Source organism: Xenopus tropicalis, chromosome 5 (genome assembly GCF_000004195.4).
Source record: "Xenopus tropicalis strain Nigerian chromosome 5, UCB_Xtro_10.0, whole genome shotgun sequence".
NCBI lineage: Eukaryota > Metazoa > Chordata > Amphibia > Anura > Pipidae > Xenopus > Xenopus tropicalis.
Genome location: NC_030681.2, coordinates 99,719,627 through 99,741,226, shown reverse-complemented (window position 1 = coordinate 99,741,226; position 21,600 = coordinate 99,719,627). Strand labels below are relative to the sequence as shown.

The following is a 21,600-nucleotide window of genomic DNA, read 5'->3' as shown; positions in this document are numbered from 1 at the left end:
TCAGCAGTAAAGTGTGACTGAAGTTTATCAGAGCACAGATCACATGGCTGTGGCACCCTGAGAAATGAAGAATATGGCTAGCCCCATATGAAATTTGAAAATTAAATATAAAAAAATCTTTGTGCTTTTGAAAAATGGATTTCAATGCAGGATTCTGCTGGAGAAGCTCTATTAACTGATGCATTTCGAAAACCACTTGTTTTCCCATGACAGTATTCCTTTAAGTCCATGCTCCATTGGAAGTTTTTACTTCTACTGGAAGGATATTGACACTTCAGCATTTAAGGTTTATGCGCATAATGTCCATTTACAAATTAATTGCTGTACCACAAGTTCCATGGGCAAAAACACAATCATGATATCGCCCAAAGAGGTCTCTTAAAGTGTCACAATCTTTGGGCTCCAGTTGGACAGCACTGCACTAGCATTATGCCAATGCTACCGTGTCCATCCACAATGTATGCCATGAAACGAAATCAAACAGTTAAGCCCTATTCAAAGAAAACCATGGTGCAGTACCTTCTCTCATGTATAAGAGGCTGGTTGCAAATAAGTATTGTATAAAGCATTTCAGGTGTAGGTGCTAGTTTTATCATGGTCTGGATGGCCATATTGTAATTTTAATAAATGCCAGGCTGAAAGCTTGAAATATACTTACACTTGCCCATATTTATTATACCCATCTGTTGGTTTAAAGTGTTACATGGATGCTATCACATAATTATTAAATGATAAGTATTAAATTTTATTCAACATATCCAAGAGGGAGTGGCCTTACCTAGGCTTTGTCTCTCTTGTATGTATGTATGTATAACTTTATTTATAAAGCGCCACAAGGGTACGCAGCGCTGTACAGTCTTACAGAATACAAAATTACACACAGGGAGGACAAGTGATATAATAAATAAATACAATAAATATATATATATATAAGTGCCATGTGGTATGAGACACAGTAGGAAGGAGGTCCCTGCCCCGTAGAACTTACAATCTAAGTGGTTGGCTCATTGGCTCTTACAGGTCTATGTAGGCATTCCACTCCAAAGTATTGTGGAAATAGTGATGAGCAAATGGTTTTACCAGGCATGAATTTATGGTGAAATTCCAAGGTTCGCCATCAGCTAATTTTTTTGTGAAACCATGGGGAAAAAATTGGCGTGAAAAATTTTGCCAGAAAAAAACACAAGAAACACCACAAAAAAACGCCCATTTGCTTTGATAATTTTGACTTTAATGCATTTGGAATGAGACAAATCGCCTGTTGACATCAATATGCTTTACTTGAAAAAGAACTACCCATTGATTTCAGTGCATTTTGCATGAAAAAAACACAATTTGACTTGAATGCATTTCACTAATTTTTTTGTGGTTTCACTAATTTTTGAGTGAAGCGAAACTGGGCAGATTTGCTTCTCACTCTTGTTGAATGGATAGAATGCTGAGAGTAGTTGAAAGCCTTTGCAGCAATGCCATTTTCTAAGAATTTTAGCAGAGTTTTCTCTGCAGAATCTGTTAGCAAATTCATTTATAGGCTGGGTGAACAATATATATACGTTGCTGCATGCAACTCTAAATAGAATGAGAATTATAAAAAATAAATGTGATAGTGCCCCTTTAATTGTACTCATTAATATTGACCAATTGATACAGTCTATTACATTCCTGTTTGGATTTATCTTGTTTGATTACTGGTTGCTCCACACTGGTGAACCTCTAGATGCCTATGTGCAAGTGCATTTTTCTCCAACAAAGATAATGTTTATAAAATGCTTGCAGTTAGTCTGCATTACATGTGAGATGGGTTGTACCAAGGTAATCTATAGGTAGGCCTTTTCACTTTCCTTTGCTATTCTCCACTTTACTATTCACCACATACTACATTTCTAAACTTGTAAGTAGAAGACGTTGAAGCAAATAAGACAAAAAAATGAAAATATCTGTGCTAGCCTGCAAACAAAATATATGAAAATAAGCTTATAGAAAAAACGTAAACCAATATCTTCACACCAGACGCTCGTATGAACACTGCGTGACACACCATGAATGATTGTGGTGAATGAACAAAGGCCTGATTAGCCCTGCACGTTCCCTCATCCCAGTGCCAGAGCTGTCGACCTAAAGACTTACTTACCCGGGGGGAATGCCTAACTTTTTTTTTGCTATATCTGGAAGTGACGATGCACAAACAAAAATTGGGATACTGCTGGGGGACAGGAGACCAAGGGAAAGCCACCAAAACTTACAGATAGGGGAGGTTGGCAACTCTGCAGTGCATCTAGGCTTGCCACCTTTTTTGTACAGAGTAGGAAGTGACATCACACGGGGGGGTAAATGACATCACAGGGTGGGGAAATTGGCGGTATAGGCATGTCTATCTTTGTACTGGGAATCCTGCAGTGGAGGGGGCCAGAGGAAGGAGGGATTTATAGGGTATTACTAAATACTGGCCAGGTGGCAATCCTAAGTGCATGAGTACTGGAGGCGATATTCTCAGCCCCTCCTGCCTGTAGCAAACCTGTTCTGTATGTTCAACCTTCACACTGGACAGGAATATATCAGTCTCACAAGCCATATTCAGTGTGAAGGTATGCAGCCTTTAAAGAAACTGGAGATCCTAAATCTAGGTAGGTATCAGTCACAGTCTAGGGGGCACATTTACTAACCCACGAACGGGCCGAATGCGTCCGATTGCGTTTTTTTCGTAATGATCGGTATTTTGCGATTTTTTCGGAAAATTGTCGCAACTTTTTCGTAGCCATTCCGAAAGTTGCACAAAATCTTGCGATTTTTCGTAGCGTTAAAACTTGCGCGAAAAGTCGCGATTTTTTCGTAGTGATAAAACTTGCGCGAAACATCGTGCCTTTTAAGTTTTAACGCTACGGAAAAGGCGCGAGATTTTGCGCAACTTTCGGAATGGCTACGAAAAACTTGCGGTTTTTCGTGCAAATCGTATTGGTAACGAAAAAGTCGTGATAATTTCCGAAAAGTCGTAAAGTCGCCGAAAAAAATCGCAAAAAATACGAAAAAGTCGCAAAATGTTCGTTTTCCAATCGGAATTTTTCCAATTCGGTTGGAATTCGTGTCTTAGTAAATCAGCCCCTAGGTGTTACAGTCACAATGAGGTTATATAGTACAAGATATAAATACAACTTCCAGAGAACAACTGTGGATCACAAATTAAAGTGTTTTATTTAAGCAATTAAGCAAGCTAACATTTTACTCAAAAATAAAATCTTTCCTGTAGGTCAGGGGTCCCAAACCTTTCCTACTTGTGAGCCACAGTCAAATGTAAAAAGACTTAGAGAGCAACACAAGCACCATAAAAGTACATGGAGGTGCCAAATAAGGGCTAAGATTGGCTATTAGGCAGCCTCTATGCACACTATCAGCTTACAGGGGCTTTATTTGGTAGTAAATCTTGTTTTATTGAACCAAAACTTGTCACCAAGTCAGGAATTCAAAAATAACTACCTGGTTTGGGGGCACTGAGAGCAACATCCAAGGGGTTGGTGAGTGACTTGTTGCTCACAAGCCACTGGTTGGGGATCACTGCTGTAGGCAGGGCTGCTGCTGGCCAAATGGGTGCCCTAAGCAGAAATTTACTTTTGTGCCCCCTCCCCCAAATATTACGAAAATAAAAATAAACTAATAAAAAAATAGAACTTTATTCAAATAAAAGTAAATACATAAATAGAGAAAGAAAGTGCCCCCATACACAGTGCCCCAATTGCCCCCATAAACAGTGCCCCCAATTGCCCCATAGACAGTAGCCCCCACACACAGTGCCCCCCATAGACAGTAGCCCCCACACACAGTGCCCCTAATTGCTCCCATAGAAAGTACCCCCAACAGACCAAGTCATCGTTGGCGGCTCCTTCTCTCTTATGCACTTTTATAAGGTTGGGCCTCGTCGCTGACGTGTGACGTCATATGCACGGGTGCAACCTTATAAAAGGGCCTGTCGCTGCCGCATAAGAGAGAAGGAGCCGCAGCCACCACTGATGACTTGGTCTGTTGGTGCTCTACGCAGACTGCATACTCTGTGTATAGGGAGCGACGGCACTGGCTATAGGTCATGGGTGTAGCAATATGATGTGTTAGATTTAGCACCTAGAGGTCTCTTTAGACCTGGGTACAATTGGTTGACAGAGACTTGTTGGAAGGTGCAGAGAGTGTGTTCAGCAGCAATGGCTTCTGTTAGGGCTGTCACAGATGCCATCCCACCGGCTAGAATGTAAATCGCCGGTTGGATGGCATACGCGGCGCGGCAATTTGCCGAAATCGCCAAAGTTGCCTTGAGAGGAAACTTCGGCAATTTCGGCGCCACGTATGAATCATCTAAAAAGGTTGTGCTGATGCTGAGATTGTATCACCTTGATTTGGCAACCTATCTCTTAACAATGGGATTGCTGATTGCAAGTAGATCTTGGATTTGTGACCAGTAGATCACAACAGCCCAGCACTGTCCTCAAACAGCTTCATTAGATCAGCCTTCTGGGTACTTCCCATTCAGGTAAAAATCTGTTTTCTCTCAGTCTAATGTAGTTACATTTTTAACACCAGTGTAGCATTTTAAATGATAGACCCGGATATGATTAATCATACTAAAGTAGCCCTCACATAATTGTGGGCTCCTTGGCTGTAGATCCTCACTATTTATTTGAGAAAATGAAACTGTTTTCTCATACAGTACTGGAGAGGAGGTGCTGGGAAAGGTTCTTAGATAATTGCTGATTAAATTGTCTGTACTATATTATTTATTATGATTGGTAAACAATTAAGTTGTAGTATAATCAGAAATGGGCCCTTCAATGAAGGAAACACTGCCGTATTAATGAAAGGAAAGTATACACAACAAGACCCACAGCTTCCACAATTGTCAACAAAATTATTGCTGTTTGTATATTGTGTGGATCTTCTGTCAAACGTTGGTGAAGGAAGAATGCCTTCTGCATGTATCCATATCCGCTTGCTATTCTGAAACTGAACTGAGCAGCAAAGACTACAAAATCTGCAGCCAGATACACACCTTGAACCTTCATCTAATTTCTAGAAGTCTCCAAGGTAAGGCTGATTGGTGAAAAATTGGTATGTAGAGCTTGACCCTTTTAGTCTTACTTCGGGAACAAATTCATATAGTGAAATATATTCATTTACTTAAATACATTAACACAGGCACAGATAGAAAACAGTTCCTTCTACCATTCAGATTCTCTGGGAACTCTCAGTGACCACTTCATAGTACTGAACTGTAATGAGATATTTAATCCACTGTTATTTGTGTTATTTAGTATACCTAACAATATGGTACACGTACAAGTAAGTAAGTCATATTTTTGATCTTTACAGTGTGGGACTACTTAAATTATCCCTTTTTTTGAAAGAAGAAAGTGTGTTTCTAGGTAACAATCCCAGTAAGATTAATACCTTGGTTAAAGCCTAAGCCTGATGCTTGCAACATAGGCAAAAGTACCAGTGCCATACCAGTGAGATAGGCCTAGAGCCAAAATCCCTCACAAAATGATCATTATAGAGTAATCATTGCAATGAGGTGATCTGCACTTCTGATCTTACTTCAGCTCTATATAAACTGCTTATGAGCGCTATAAAATCACTGTATCTTATTAGTTTCACCTTCACCTAAGGCAGTTCTGAGCTGAGTGCCTGTAGTCTGGAGCAGACAGTGTGGCATCAAGCATTCTCATACCTGCTTTGCAGCCACCTGTGTTATTAGAGGGCAGAGACTTGGAGCTATAAACTGCCTGAGGTCATTTTCTGGTTTGGAGGTTTGGTATTTGGGTGATTTTAATCACCTCCCTATGATACTAGATCTAGTTTAGTTCAACTGTAATTAGGTACAAACTGCTTTTTAAGCTCCCTATAACATTAGTGAAAACACAACAAAGCCCTGAGCAGAGCAGATGACTCTAATTACCCAACATTCTACTATAGAAAGGTACCAGTAACTGAGATACCCAGGTTTTTAAAGAGGGATTTCCATTACAGAGCATTTTCTTAGATTCCCTGCTACAGCAAATTACAGGGGACCGGTCACCCTAAAAAATAATTGCAAATCGGTTTCTTTCATGTTAGTTAAGCAAAATTAACTTTACTATACAAATTATTTAAATTTTGTATCGTTTAGCCTTGGAATTTACAGAAAGCAGGCAGGCGCTTGCCCATGCACTGGCTACACAATTATAGGGATGAGGGAGGGGGAATGAGAGGAGCTCAGATATTTCTAGGAAGTGAAAGTGTAAAGTGAAAGTTATTGCCTCAGGCATAGAGGTGGGGCAGACAGTATATGATTGACAGCTCAGATTTTTGAAAATATGTATAACAGGTAAGGATGTTTTAATAAAACAAAGAATTTGGGTTATGTGTTTCATTTGTAAAAGACTTCTATTATACAGATCTTTTTTGGATGAGAGGGCCCCGCCCCTTTAATACAGGGCATATGTGATTAAAGTTGAAGCCACTGAACTTTCCCATACATTCGGAAAACCAATAATAGTTCAGAATTACACACTGGGTATTAAATACCCAATTTTTCAGTAAGTAGTTTTATAACAAACATGGCACATTGTTTCAAGCTTAAGTCAGAAACTTTAGAATTTTCAGGCTGAAGTGCACCTGTAAGGATGGGTGACGGTTGCCATTCAAGGCAATAGCAGGGAGCACAGGTGGTTGCATGTGTTTTCTCCATCTGCATATTTCCTCTGGTAGAGAAAGGCCTGCAATGACTGTATTGCCTTCTGTGCCATTATCCAGATCCAATCTAAATAAACCTCCTTTTTTATGTACTACAATTCAATTTTGCCACTTTTATCTCCCACTTTTTCTTTTTGCCTCCCTTCCTAGTTGCTGCTGCTGTGTGTGTCAGCTCTGTACAGCAGCCCTGTATAAGGGAGAATCATACCCCAGCTATAAGGATGCCCTTACAAAGCAGAGTGACAGTGTAAATACAGAGGAATAACTCCGGCAGCACATCTGTTCCTAAGAGGAAGGGATTAAATGATTTCTAGGGGATAGTTGGGTACATGTACAATACAGACTGCTATGTATGGGTTGAGGTGAATTTAATCTCCATTCACTTGTACTAATTTCTCCCTTCAGTTCTATTGATTTTCCTTCCAATTCCTTTAGTCCCTTTCATCTTATTGACCTAGTATGTCCTTTAGCAGCCAAAAATAATAACCTGGAATCCTGAGAAAGGGCGGTGAATAGCAGCATATTATTGCATTTCCTTGTCTTATCACTCACTGCTATTCTGATACCGCTCTCTGAATTTTAGGAATCCTGCCCAGGTCAGGGATGATTTCCCCCATGATCAAGCGCAAACTTATTTAGTGCTTTTCCAGAAACCTGTTAGGACAGCATGTTGCATCCAGGCCTCAGACGTCATCATGGGATTTTAAAATACCATATATACTCGAATATAAGCCGAGTTTTCCAGCACTCAAAATGTGCTAAAAAAGGAATCCTCGGCTTATACTTGAGTCGGAATACTTGTGTCCTACCGGCGCATCCGTGTCCTACCGGCGCATCCCATGTCGCGACGCGTGCACCGCCTCGCCTGCCTTTCCCGGAGCTTTGACTTTTGATCCTTGGCTGGACTGTGAGACGCGGTACAGAGCCGCTTGTTCTGTTTAGTTTCCTGCGGAACTCCAAAAGGTCAGTGCCCCGCTGCTCGGTGTATAGGGCCAGGTACTGTGCCCGCTTGTGGCCATCACATTGGGTCAGAGTTCGCTTGTTAGGCGCGATATAAGGACTGAGTATTACTGGGGCCAGCGTGTGGGCAATGTCAGGGGCACAGTGTGTTCCCTTTGGCCGAAACGTGCCCATGGTGTGTACAGCTGTTAACTTTAAGAGGTTGCAGAGGGTACTGCTTGGTGGGTTGAGAATGGCTTCTGCTAGTAAGGGAGTGGGAGTAAGGGATAGAGTTTGCATGTCTGGTCGTCCTAAAGAGTGGCTACTGCTGAGAACTTTATTGGGGCAGTGTGTGTCCTGCTGGTCAGAATAAATGGGGTAACTGAGAAACCTTAACTATTGGACAATGTATTCAGGTGACTGTATGTAATGTTTGGTGCAATATGGGCTTAGAGAGAGCACTGTGTGGGGCAGAATGGGTACTGCCCTATAGGCACATCACATCACAATTTCATGCGCCTCGATTTCCAGCCCATACCTTGTGTTTATTAATATGGTAGTCATGTAAGCACTTGTGAGTGTACTTTTATTAAATAATTTGATTATTGAAACTTAGTAGCAGTTGCACTTCCCACCCTAGGCTTATACTCGAGTTTTTCCAGTTTTCTTAGGTAAAATTAGGTACCTCGGCTTATATTCGGATCGGCTTATACTCGAGTATATATGGTATGCCTGCCCAGGATCAAACAAAGTTATTATTCATCTCTGTGAACTGACTTATTTTCCCAGAGTAAATAACAGGCCAGGAGGTATACATTAAGATCAACAAAAATTTGGAGCTGTGGTTCCTATCCTTTGTCCAAATTTACCCCCAATGCAGCTTATCAGGATATCCTTACAGTATATTGAGGCATGGTTTTTCTATTAAGTGAAGAATTATATGTGTATAAATAAGGATATTCCGGTTTCTTTTTTAAATGGATTTCACCACCAGCTTAGGGGTAATAAGTCCATAATCAACTATTATATCCATGGCCAGATTTGTGGCGAGGTCACAGGGCTTAGGGGGCACAAATTTAGGGGTGGCATGCTGCTCCACCGCACTGAAATTTTGCTCCCATACGATAGAAACTTAGCATGTCCTCTCCCAAAAGTACGTTTTCTTTAATTTTCCAACACAAACAGGGTTATGTAATAAAAGGCACTACATTTGCTCAGGAGCAGTAACCTATAGCAACCAATCAGCAGGTAGCATATACTGGTCACCTGTTTAAAAGCAAACATCTTATATTGGTTGCTATGGGTTACTGCTTTTGGGCAAACTTAGTGCCTTTTATTACAGATGGGGGCAAATGTCTTAAAAATTAAAGAAACAGACTAATTATAGTGCAGTAGATCCTTATATTCCTTAAAGACTTCTTACATTCTACAGCACCGGAGTGGTATCACACAGGTGCAATGTAAAGAATTCCGCTCCCTTTGAGACTGCTACTTCAGGCTTTTACACACAGGCATTTCCGGCTTTGTTTCCTTGAGGTGGATCTTTCATGTGTTCTACCACAGGGGAACGCAGGCGCAGGTAAGTACTGACACAGGTGGAAATTACAAAAAGGACCATTCTAAGTAAGAGTACATCAATTCATTATTTGGGTTTATATCCCCCACACTTAATATCAGAAAAGGTTAGCATATACTGCTGGGAATAATCTATGGCTGAGGCTCCTATTACATACCTCCAAAATGTCCCATTTGGAAGCAGAAAGTCAGGAGAAGGAAAGTTCATAGCATTCTGGTTATTCAAATTTTGGTGAGGTAATGCTTTCAATCTATTTTCTACAGTGATTTTACTTGACATATTTGGAGTTATTGTGTTTATAATATATTTTCTACAATGACATACTGGTACGCCTGGGGTTAATATGTTTATTGTCTATTCTGCAGTGATCTTACTGACATGGCTAGGGTTAATGTGCTCATAAACCATTTTCTGCTGCGATCTTACTGACATGTCCGGGGGATAATGTCCCCTCCTGAGAACAAGCCTATGTGTGACAAGGACTTTAGTACTACATCTCATAAATCATGTTAATAGTATGGTGATCATGTACAATTAAAGGAACAGTAACACCAAAAAATGAAAGAGCTTTAAAGTAATAAAAATATAATGCACTGTTGCCCTGCACCGGTAAAACTGGTGTGTTTGCTACAGTAACACTACTATAATTTATATAATAAGCTCCTGTGTAGCCATGGGGGCAGCCATTCAAGCTGGAAAAAAGGAGAAAAGGCACAGGTTACATAGCAGATAACAGATAAGTTCTGTAGAATACAATAGTGTTTTATCTGTTATCTGCTATGTGCCTGTGCCTTTTCTCCTTTGAATGGCTGCCCCCATGGCTACACAGCAGCTTATTTATATAAATTATAGTAGACTTTCTGAAGTTAACACACAACTTTTACCAGTGCAGGGCAGCAGCACATTATATTTTAGTTACTTTTATACACTTTCATTTTTTGGTGTTACTGTTCCTTTAAACAGTTGGCCACCACACATTATTATAAAGCATGCAATGGATAAGTACATGTAAAGTGCTCTGCAAGTATATTATCCTTATAAAGCTTTCAGCACAACATATGGATTATGTATTCAAGTTATTTTTATTAGGATGCAATGATGTCAGTATCCTCATGCGACTATAATGGTGGTACGTGCGCTTTATGCTTCTATTATGTGATTGTTTGATTTATATGAGGCTTGCCAAAGCAATCTGATCTGCTCCCAATCGCATGCAGGCTTTCGGGGACATTTAGCATACATTCCATATAAAAGCTACATGTTGGCATTGATAGTGCCCTGATACAAGTGATGTTTTGGTGAGTAGAGATTGGTATTTTTTGGTATTTTTCTCATATTGCTGACCTATAGAGAGCTACAGACAATAGTAATGTACAGTTGCAATCAAATATTTATAGATGGCGGTGGGGGTTTCCTGGCATAGACTCTACAAAACAGAATGTTCTGTAGCTCTGGTCATAATTTCTGTAGCTATGTGTTTTAATGCACAATGGAATCCCAGTAAACATCGATTACTACAATGCAATGCAAGGCAGCACTGAGTAGGTTAAATTCCTCTTAACTTCATGGTAGGGAAGGAATACTAAAAAATGATGCAAGAGCATTTCCAAGGTGAATTTTTTCCTTCACCAATTTCTTTCTGTTTTTACTATATAAAAGGGCAGATGATTTTAGGTAATTTTAAGGAAGAAATAACAGAGTCAAAAGGATTTGAGAGAAAAATGAGAGACAAGTCCGTGTCTGTATCCTGGTTGATAGGAGTCTTTTCAACTTAAAGGAACAGTAACACCAAAAAATGAAAGTGTATAAAAGTAACTAAAATATAATGTGCTGCTGCCCTGCACTGGTAAAAGTTGTGTGTTTACTTTAGAAAGTCTACTATAATTTATATAAATAAGCTGCCATGTAGCCATGGAGGCAGCCATTCAAAGGAGAAAAGGCACAGGCACATAGCAGATAACAGATAAAACACTATTGTATTCTACAGAGCTTATCTGTTATCTGCTATGTAACCTGTGCCTTTTCTTCTTTTTTCCAGCTTGAATGGCTGCCCCCGTGGCTACACAGCAGCTTATTATATAAATTATAGTAGTGTTACTGTAGCAAACACACCAGTTTTACCAGTGCAGGGCAACAGTGCATTATATTTTTATTACTTTAAAGCTCTTTCATTTTTTAGTGTTACTGTTCCTTTAAGGTGGCCATACACAGGCAGATTTAAGCTGCGGATTCAGCCCTTCGGACCAGTTCAACAGTTTATCTGCCCTCCAATGGGCCTACCCAACTAATATTTGGCTATAAATCAGCAAAATATAGATTGGCAGGTTTGATTTTTTCATAGGATCAAGGACCACATTGGCTCGTTGATGCAGTCCTCGCCCCGAACAGCCTGTATGCCTCTTGTTGTCATCCAAGCCTCTTATTGTTTATGTTTTCATTGTAATCATTACTACTTATGACAAAAATAATACAAGCTCAAAAGGTGATGCTGTGAATGGCTCATAAGTGAATGGCTCATAAGTTTGAAAGCAGATAACTGCAAGGTCATATAAAAGAGAATCCCACATACATAGCAAATTCAACTATGTAAATCATAGACCTTGGGATGTCATTGGCTGGAGAAAAGCAAAATATTGTATGACCATGTATAAATAGATCATAGACTAAGAATGTTAATTCCTTTTCCCCTGGATCATTAATCCATAGAAATCCCTCAATTTGGGAATGAAGTTATCTTTTAGGTATTAGTTTACAAATAAAGTAAAATATTTAATTGTCTACGATGACTGGAATTTCTGACTGTCTAAAATGAGAATAAATGCTATGCATCCCAGGCCAGAAGGATGTACACAGATCTTTATGGGTAGAATAACTTATGCATGAAATCACTAGTATAAGACAAGGGATAAGCATGTAGTAACATATTGGAGCAGATAGCTCAGATATATATACATATACATAGTTCTGAAAGGAAATGTATATTCCCTGGAACCTGCCAAATGAATTGTTTACAGTCAGTTGTGTAGTAAGCAAGACACTGTGCAGTATGCTCACCTGGCTGCCGTGTGATCCTTAATACCGGCTCTAAACACCGCACATCGGATCAAATCACTGACAAGAGCAGGAAGGACAATCACACATCATCATAGGATAAAAACAAACTCAAACACTTAAAGGGCAGGGAGAGAACAAGGGGTATGGTTTACTGTAACTTGGCTATCACAAGTACAGTGTAAGAGTAAAACTGCCCATGCACAACCACCTTTAAATAGATGCCTATAGACCATAGATATGATTTAGCTTGTCAGTTGTTTTTAAAATGTAATCTGCTAATGTGTTGTGAGCCAGTGCATAGTGCATGAGCAAATGAGGGACCAAAGAGGAGCTGCAGCTGTTCCAAACATTCTGGCCGATGCTCTTACTAAATGGAGCAACAGAAATATGGCAGCAACAGTATATTGCCCCTCAGTCAATTTGGCTGCTGCTTCTCCAGCAAGTCCTAGATGTCAAGCCTGTAATATTGTAAATTGTAAGTAAATTGCTCCCAGTAGCTGCTGTAGGTGATACAAGGAGATAAATTCCTAGGTTTTATTTAGGAGCAGTTGCGGCTCCTGCCATAGAACACCCCAGGATGTAAAATAGTCAGGAGAGTTTTGCATGAGCAGCACTTGGCTCCAACAAGGATTAATAGGCTGCTCCTAGGATTATGTGTATAAAATGAAGGGACATTTAGCTGGAAAGGATTCAGAACAGTTTTAATGCCGGAGAGGATCCACTGCAGGGTATCTGACCACTAGCAGGTATCTCCTTATTGGTGCCTTTAAGCCTTTACAATTTCCTCTACCTGTTCTGATAAAATGAGCCCATTCTGCTAAAAAGATTGCAATTTTCCTGGTAAAATATGTTTGCCCTGCTACTACATACCAGACTTGGATTTGGAGAATTTTCACCAAAAATGATAATTCACCACAACATTGTCAATTTACGAACAACTTTTGTTTTGGTATTTGGTGCACAGGTGAAAATTCTCTTTGCATTGGTGAACATTCACATCTTTCCACCCGGTGAAATTTCTCTATTGAATGTTTTCCAATTTACCAAGAACACAAGAATGAATTATCATTAACAAAATCCCCAGGGTTCTGCTGGCAAACTACCATTGTAAACTAGAGCAGCCACTTCTCATTATTTGCATCATCTCTTTGATGCTAATGTCCCAAATATATCATTTCTGTGCGGCATAAATTATCTAGCAACGTTTCACCACAGCAATTGTATGGGGACAATACACTGGCAAATATTTATGTCAAGAGAAAATAATATTTGTCTCACAACAGCGTTCTTACATTTTTTTTAGTAAATATGTGATGTGTTGCAAAAATAAAACCTTACTGATTAAAGTCACTTTTGGCGATATTAGACAAGGAGAAAATTTGCACTTTAGTAAATATGCTTTTTGGACAGAATTGCTAATACTCCAGATTCCCTAGAAAGTTTAAAAAAAGTTTAGTGTACAGAACATCTTTTTCTCCTCATTCATTGGATTCATAAGGATGGTAATATAATTTCATGATTAATATTTGACATTGAAGACAAGGTAATCTATATAAATGTCAATATCATGGATAGATATATAATATCAGCTTGATCCAGTGGTTTAAAGGGGTGATAACACAAGCAACTCAGTTATAGATTTAATTCACAGTTAGAACATGAACACAGTTTCTGTAAAACTACTAGGAAGCATCCTAATAGAGGATTAGCCAAAATGGTAGAAACAGGAGCTCTAATGGTCCACACCATTTCAAATGCAAATCCATGCTGCAAGAAATCCAGAAAATATTGGATTAACAGAGCTGAGACACAATCCTCATGGGCAAGACACAAACTCCTAAACCCTTTGAATTCTTCTATAAACTTTGCTAGAGAATGGCTTTTTCAAGTTTCCATACTTTCTTACAGGTCCAACCGAGGTAGTAAGGCCTTTCAGTCTACTCAGAGATTTCATATACACTGGTCCTGCAACAAGTCCTTGTCCTATGGTGGGACTCAGTAATCCATATAACTGATATGAAGGAATTGAGAGACGCAGACTTTTGGGTATAAATGTAAGGATGGTCCCTTATATCCAAAACCTCAACATCTTTCTAAAGCTTTAAAATCCGATTCTTCAAGGGCCTTGACACTAAGGTAGAAGGTACCACTGCCTTTTTAGTGAAGTCTCAGCTTTATGACCTTTGAGACCAGACCCATCCTCAAAAAGAATGACTATTCTATTTGACAGTGGTAAATGCATACCAGCTACACACACTGTGTGGAAGTTTGACCTTTTATTCCTGGTGGATTTTCTCTGTTATTCTGTATGACACCCATATCCCATAGATTCTCAACTGAATTGAGTTCAGGCTTTGCGTGGTCCATTGTAGTGCATTCACTTTTTTGTTCTTAAGTTCTTAAGCTACTCCCTGCTAATTGTGCTCTACAGTAAAACCCTAATTTTACAGTTTTCAGTGACCCAGAAAACATGGCGTGAAATCCAGGAAAATGTAAAATTAGGCAAATGCATTATGTATTTTATATTGGTGGATCCACAAAGTAATCTAAAGTAGAAAAACTTAAAAGCTGGTGATTTCACTAAATATATACAAAATGGAGATTTCACTGTATATGTGAAAACAATATGTTTTGCAAAATCACATTAAGGCTTAATTTCATTTTGTGCCATATAAATGTCCCTAAGCAGCATAGCCACCAACAGAGGGATGCACTAAATGAACCCAACTGAAAGCTGATTCATGCGTGGAACTGCTTTTTAAGCTTGAACCTGGCCAGCAGGGACTCTGAATGGCTTCAACAAAATCTCAGTGAACAGCTGAAACAACAGTGCAAGCTGTTTATACACAACAATAATCCTACTATGTGTCCTACAAGGGTCATTGTTTTGAAGTTTGTGCCACAGATATTAATAAGACCCCTTTTTACCCTCTGAAAGAAGTCACATTCAAATATATGCAACCTAATGGAAGACCCTACATTTCAATGTCACTAAGACCTATTTTAAATCTTTACTATCCTCTACTTGTACAGTATATTAATAATGCTACAGTCACTAATTAAACCTGTTAAATATTTGATTTAGCCTTTTTTATCTGATATTCCTTACTCTAAATCTTATTATTTCAGTGATTTCTCATGTCATACTGCCTTATATGTAACTGTGCACTGAAGCAGAACAGAAAAAAGAACACCTACTACCTTAATAAATGTGTATAACAAAGTCCATGCAAACTTGTGGTATCTGGTGCATATACATATAGATATACGCTAAAGGGCTTACTAATATAAGCATTATCTAGTGAGCAGTTGTGGTTATTTGCTTGCAGGACTACATGGGAATGTTTTGATGAAGCTCTGCAGCAGACACTATTTTCCAGATTACATAGAAGATTATTAGAAATCGTTTTGGCTTTGCATTAATGCTAAACCCAGCTCTTGATATAACTGCATTTATTCCAGTTTTATTGTTAAAAATGATATACAGAAATGTTACAAAAATAGTCAAATGCATTGCATCATATCAGTGATAAGTAAGGTATGTTTTTATTAAGAATGCCACACCTGCATGTGACAGGTCTTTTTCTCCTCTGTAACACTTATAAAGAAATGCTCGGTGGAACAGTGCCACTTTGCAATGGCAGCTCTATTGTGTTCTCTTGCTACTGGCACACCCCTGTAATTGGCAATTCTTAGAAGGTGCAATAATTCAGTTCCCCAGAGGTAGGCAGTTCCTCCATATCCGTGGGAGGTAATAGGTCCCTCTGTACATCAGTAAGAGATGTCAAGTGAATTTTGTTCTCATGTGAATGCAAGGTAATAAATAGTAAATACAGTTCTGGGAATTGCTGAATGTCTTAGGTCCCATTACTCTTGGGAGGTAATAAGTAGAGTAACTGCCATTGTTTCTACATTGTGCTCATTGGTTCATAATGCCAGTATAGGTGAAGAGTCCTCAATACCAACCATGTGAGCTGGGAAATAACTGATTCTCCCAAGCTTTTGTCTTTGTGTACTTTACTGAACAATGGTTTCCCATGTCAGTGGGGGGTTTGCAGGCTCAATTCTTGACATAATATTTTAATTAAACAATATAAAATGAATGGCAGTGTTACCCTTCACTCTCTGTGCAGGAAATGGAGTGAAAGAGATGACTGTGCTACTGTACTGCTCCTGGACATGTGCCCCAGTTTCATTGATCAGGTGCTCTGAACATTGCAAACTGTCAGATCATTACATTGAGTTGCAAACTAAACATCAATATAGTATGTTCAAATGCCCAAACCACCAGGTTTTTTAGCTGGAATGGTGCTGGAAGACACTGACTAAAATGTTCAGCCAAGAATAGCCCCACAGTGATAAAGAGAGCATTGAAAAGTGCTTCCCTCTGGAAGAAAATGGAAGAAGTGTATGTGCACTCCAGATAAGTAGCTCCCTTGTCATTTATCATCGCTGTCGGATGGGCTGGATTCACGGGGAAGTAGGTGTCGGCGACTTCTCTCCCATAGTTTGTTGACGTTGGTGGTCTCTGTGTCACTGCTACTTGTAACACTATCCCTAAAGCTGGCCAAAGGTGGACGTAATTTTGCACCTTTCACTGTTACTGAGCCCTCTATGGCTTTCCGGAGCTGTAGAAATAAATAATATTGTGACACACAGAACAATTTCGTTTTATCTCATTTTATACTAAAGTGCTCAATTTATTAAAACTTGGGATTTTTACTGGGGAACTGCGGTGCTAGAATTCATGCAAGTAAACGCCTTTAGTGGTAAATACTATGTACTTTCCCAAAAATTGTCCCTGTCCCCACTTTGCATGTTAACAGCCCTGCTGTCTAGAAACCTACAGAGCACTAACTCTCAATCGTATGATTCACTGCATTTAGCTAAAAGTAAAACTATTCATTTTCCCATTTCCTGTGCATTTTTTTTTTACCTCTCTTAGTGTCACCATTCCAATAAGCCGCCCTATACTGGTTACATACGCATGGTCCATTCCAAGCAGGGAAAAAACTGTGTGTGCCTAAGGCAATAAGACAATAGGAGTGTAAAAAACCAAACAAACTACGAAATAAATAAAGCAGAAAATCAGAGAATAGAAGAGACAAAGAGCAATTTGAGAGGTGAGGTAAGACTGTGATTAAAGGGTTAAAAAAGACTAAGTAAAACAAACTAAAAAAATCCTGATATAGCTATGGAGCTATGAAGAGAAAAGAAAGGAAACCCATGTAAAAGTACAGATTCTGAGCTAAAAGTAATACACCAGTGAAAGAAGAACTGTTGTGTTAGAAGAAAAGGGGTAGTCAAATATCTGTGATTTACATTAAAGGAACAGTAACACTAAAAAAATTAAAGAGCTTAAAGTAATAAAAATATAATGCACTGTTGCCCTGCACTGGTAAAACTGGTGTGTTTGCTACAGTAACACTACTATAATTTATATAATAAGCTGCTGTGTAGCCATGGGGACAGCCATTCAAGCTGGAAAAAAGGAGAAAAGGCACAGGTTACATAGCAGATAACGGATAAGCTCTGTAGAATACAATAGTGTTTTATCTGTTATCTGCTATGTGCCTGTGCCTTTTCTCCTTTGAATGGCTGCCCCCATGACTACATAGCAGCTTATTTATATAAATTATAGTAGACTTTCTGAAGTAAACACACAACTTTTACCAGTGCAGGGCAGCAGCACATTATATTTTAGTTACTTTTCTACACTTTCATTTTTTGGTGTTACTGTTCCTTTAAGCACATTAAGTGCAAAGTGCTAGAAAGGATAAACTAACATAGTATTGATGCTCTTCACAAAGGTACTACTCCTATACACACACCTAGTAACTTGCACCAAGTGCCAATGTGCTGCTTCAGTGCTCTAATGAGTTGTCTGCAGCTGAATGCATGGACATGAGGGAACTCTGGAATCAGCTTGGATCTTGCTGTAATTCCACGGTTACTTCAGCATCTTACACCTATGCTGGCAACCGACTTGCTTGCACCAAGGGAATTGGACACTGGTGTTTTTGACAAGATGAACTGGAAGTGACACTGCTTGCACACAAATGCAAAAATAAAATGTGTGCTGTTCTTGGTGGCTGCTGCTATTTAGAAGAAACCTGCAATTGCACTGAAATTCTGAGGAAAATACTTCATTATGGAAAAATATGTGGCTAGTTGTGTCCAAAAATTGCACTGAATTAGTAAATGAGCTAATAAATCGTACTTTATGCAGTGATGTCCTTTCCACGAGCTGGAATGGTGCAGGATCTATTTTGCAGTTGTTTAAGTTGATTGGTTCTTCAAGTTGGATCTCTTCCCATTCCAAGATCTATGTTAACAGACAAGTTTACATTACTAACCTACTTGCTACTACACCAAATAATGTGCCTACAACCTCTCTGAGAACCTACTTTTAAGCCAAGCACATATTACACATGTAAATCCACTAAACAACTAACCTGTCTAAAAAACTTTAAAAGGAAGAAGACCTGAAAATTGTGCAGGTTAACTACTATAAATGCACCCACTCATTTGGGTTAGTAAGTAACAACATACAAATGAAGCTATTCTAACACAATAAAGCTACCATGAAATTATTTAAAAAGTAGCCATTTATGCACATTCAACCTATACTCACTGTTGCTGTGGAATCTGATTTTTGGCCATGCAGTGTGTAGTTATGTCCCATCTACCATGCAATGACATTAAAGGATTCTGCAAACTCTCTAATAACCTATTGGTTTTATGCCTTTTTGGACAGGATTTACTGTTCTGATTAGTCCTTTATTGCAGTAATAGTGATGTATCCACCCGATCTGAGTCATCCTAATACATGCCAAAAAGAACCAATGTCCCAATACTAGACTCACCTGTGACTGAGTCATAGTATCTATCTCATCCAGATCTTCACCCTGAAATGCAAAAGTTGTTAATGGTTTAATATCACTCTGAATTAAGAAAGGGAGTCTTTAAGAAAAGTAAGGCAAACTACTTGATGAAAATGCACTGGCAGGTTTAGATATTCTCATTATAGGAGGCAATGTACAGTATACTGATGACTACAGTATGCTACGGGATAATTAGGCTGGCAAGGTCAACTCATATACAGTGCGGTGAAAAATGAAACAACATTCTTTTTCAAATTAGTGGTCTGAGATATCAGTGCATAACTATCATCTAGTCCCCAACATGTCCTAAAATTAGATACCTCATGTGACAAATAGCATACAAAAGATTTTAGGGCTCATTTAATTCAGTCAGTTGTGTGTAAAACCACTTTCATTAAAGGTACTTGCGCTCCTTGCACTTCCCTATAGTCACACTCGGTGCTGCTCAGCCCTTCCTGCCTTCCATTCTCAACTGAATATCAATTGGCGTTCCACGCTTGTGGCTTAAGAATCAGACACAGACTGGTACAGCAAACCCTAGAAATTATGCCAGCCATACTTCTGTGCAATTACAGCTGATTTGAGACAAAATGTGCACGCAGTGATTTTTCTGAATCAGATGAAATTTCTGTAGGCACAGCGCAATCGCACCAAGTTCATCTCTTCTCTGCAACTGTACTGATGTCTGACTTCTGGGAAAAACATTGCAATGCGGGATTGCCCTTAACATTGCACTTTGGTCACTGCACTTGCAGATGTACATGTGCCAGGGCCGGAACTAGGGGTAGGCAGAAGAGGCAGCTGCCTAGGGCGCAATGATTAGGGGGCGCCAGGCAGAAGCCTCTGCTGCCTACCACTAGTTCCCCTACTTTGCCATTTCCCCCGCCGCTAATGACAAGCGGCGGGGGCAATGACCCACGGCATTGCACCCCCCCCCGAACTGCGCATGCACGCCAACGGAGGGGGCAGGGTGGGCAAGGTGGCCGACCGGGTTGCCTAGGGCGCCCGGACGGCTTGGCCCGCCCCTGACATGTGCCCTTTAATTTTGCCATTATTTATATATATATATATATATTATTTTATATATCACACTTACCAGCCTATGCCGATGCTTCAACCTGGATTTGTTTTTTTTTGAAGGAGACGCAGGATCCTTGACAACCTTTTGTGTTAGTGACAACAAGAGAAAAAAGAAAGTATAGGGCTATAGAGTTAGTATTATTAATGGTAAAGGGCAAGATAATGGACAGATAATGGGTCAGTTTTTGAGTAAAATTATAAGAATAAGACAAGGGGATGGGATATACCATTATGAAAATAGGTGTCATTTACTAGTAAAGAAATACAAACAATGTGTTCCAGGAAGAGAGAGGAAAGAGCAAAAGTGTTGTTAAAGAACAATGGAAAGATTCTGACCTCCAGGGGTTCACTGAAGTCTTTGGCACAGAAGATACTTTTCAATGCAGTTACTGAGTTATCAGAATCATCTGCAGAGAGAGAGGAGAACAATTAATACTCAGTGCCCCTCAAGTAAGAGGACATCCGCTGTTGAACATGCACAATTTACTGACCACTTCTTACTCTTCCCATATGATCAACACACCAGTATTGGGCACAAGGTAACACACCATAACTCTCCCTCTCTATCACAACTACCATATCTGTTGGATCAAAATAATATTAAGTTCCCCATAGCTCTCTTCCACCTACCTGCTGGAGACTCAGTCAGGCTACTGAGTGTATGTTTCAGGGCTGGTTTTAAAGGCTTCCTAGTCTCTCCTTGTGGTGGTGAGAATGTGGATTCTTCTGTTGTTATCTGAGAAAGGAATACATTAATTGTATATAAACTTTTCTCAATATTAACTTGCAGTGGAGGCAATCAAATTTCTCTTTCTGTAAGGGAAAAGACACACAGAACTACTAGTAGCAGCTACTTGTCATGGCTACTAAAATAGAACAATGCTGATCATTTACTGCTAATTGCCTCTACATGTGTTTTGGCAGAGGCAATTCTCAGTATTGTCTATGGCAGGATATTTACTGGTGTTTTGTAGCCAAGAGAAGTAGCTGCTACTAAGTAGCTCTGTGTGCCCTAATATGTATGGAATAAGTCATGTAGCAAACGCAAAAATGCATGGAACCACTATTCTCAAATTAAATTGTGCCTATACATGCTCCTCTATAATTGTACCTTGTGGCAAATCACTAGTTGCTTCCACTTTTCTGAATAAGGTACAGGTGGAAGAGATCACTGGAATTAACACATACCTTGTGAAGATGTTAAGGCTAATGCCACACGAGACGTAGGGCTGAAATTTTCGGCAAGCGGATAAACGCTTGCCGAAAATTCAGCCCTACGCCTCCTACTTGTGCCTGCACCCGAATGAATGGGATACGCTCGGGTGCAGGCACATGTAGCCGATATACGCATGAAAA

At 39.5% G+C, this 21,600-nt stretch overlaps 1 protein-coding gene across 3 annotated transcripts in view; it reads right to left on the bottom strand.

The window, feature by feature from the left end:
• Positions 1 to 15,716: 15,716 nt before the first annotated feature.
• The window catches only part of clcn2 (chloride voltage-gated channel 2), a 66,399-nt gene continuing 60,515 nt past the window's right edge, over positions 15,717 to 21,600 (bottom strand). For 2 of the 3 annotated variants that reach the window (XM_002935146.4, XM_012963379.2), the window contains exons 18-24: positions 20,875 to 20,980; positions 20,581 to 20,651; positions 20,261 to 20,326; positions 19,147 to 19,188; positions 18,501 to 18,605; positions 17,217 to 17,303; positions 15,717 to 16,908 (exon numbers count right to left, since the gene is read on the bottom strand). In XM_002935146.4, coding sequence (XP_002935192.2) covers positions 16,720 to 16,908; positions 17,217 to 17,303; positions 18,501 to 18,605; positions 19,147 to 19,188; positions 20,261 to 20,326; positions 20,581 to 20,651; positions 20,875 to 20,980 — 666 coding nt within the window. In that variant the 3' untranslated portion in view covers positions 15,717 to 16,719. The remainder of the gene's footprint in view (positions 16,909 to 17,216; positions 17,304 to 18,500; positions 18,606 to 19,146; positions 19,189 to 20,260; positions 20,327 to 20,580; positions 20,652 to 20,874; positions 20,981 to 21,600) is intronic. The other variant, XM_004914409.3, reaches the window with a different exon arrangement.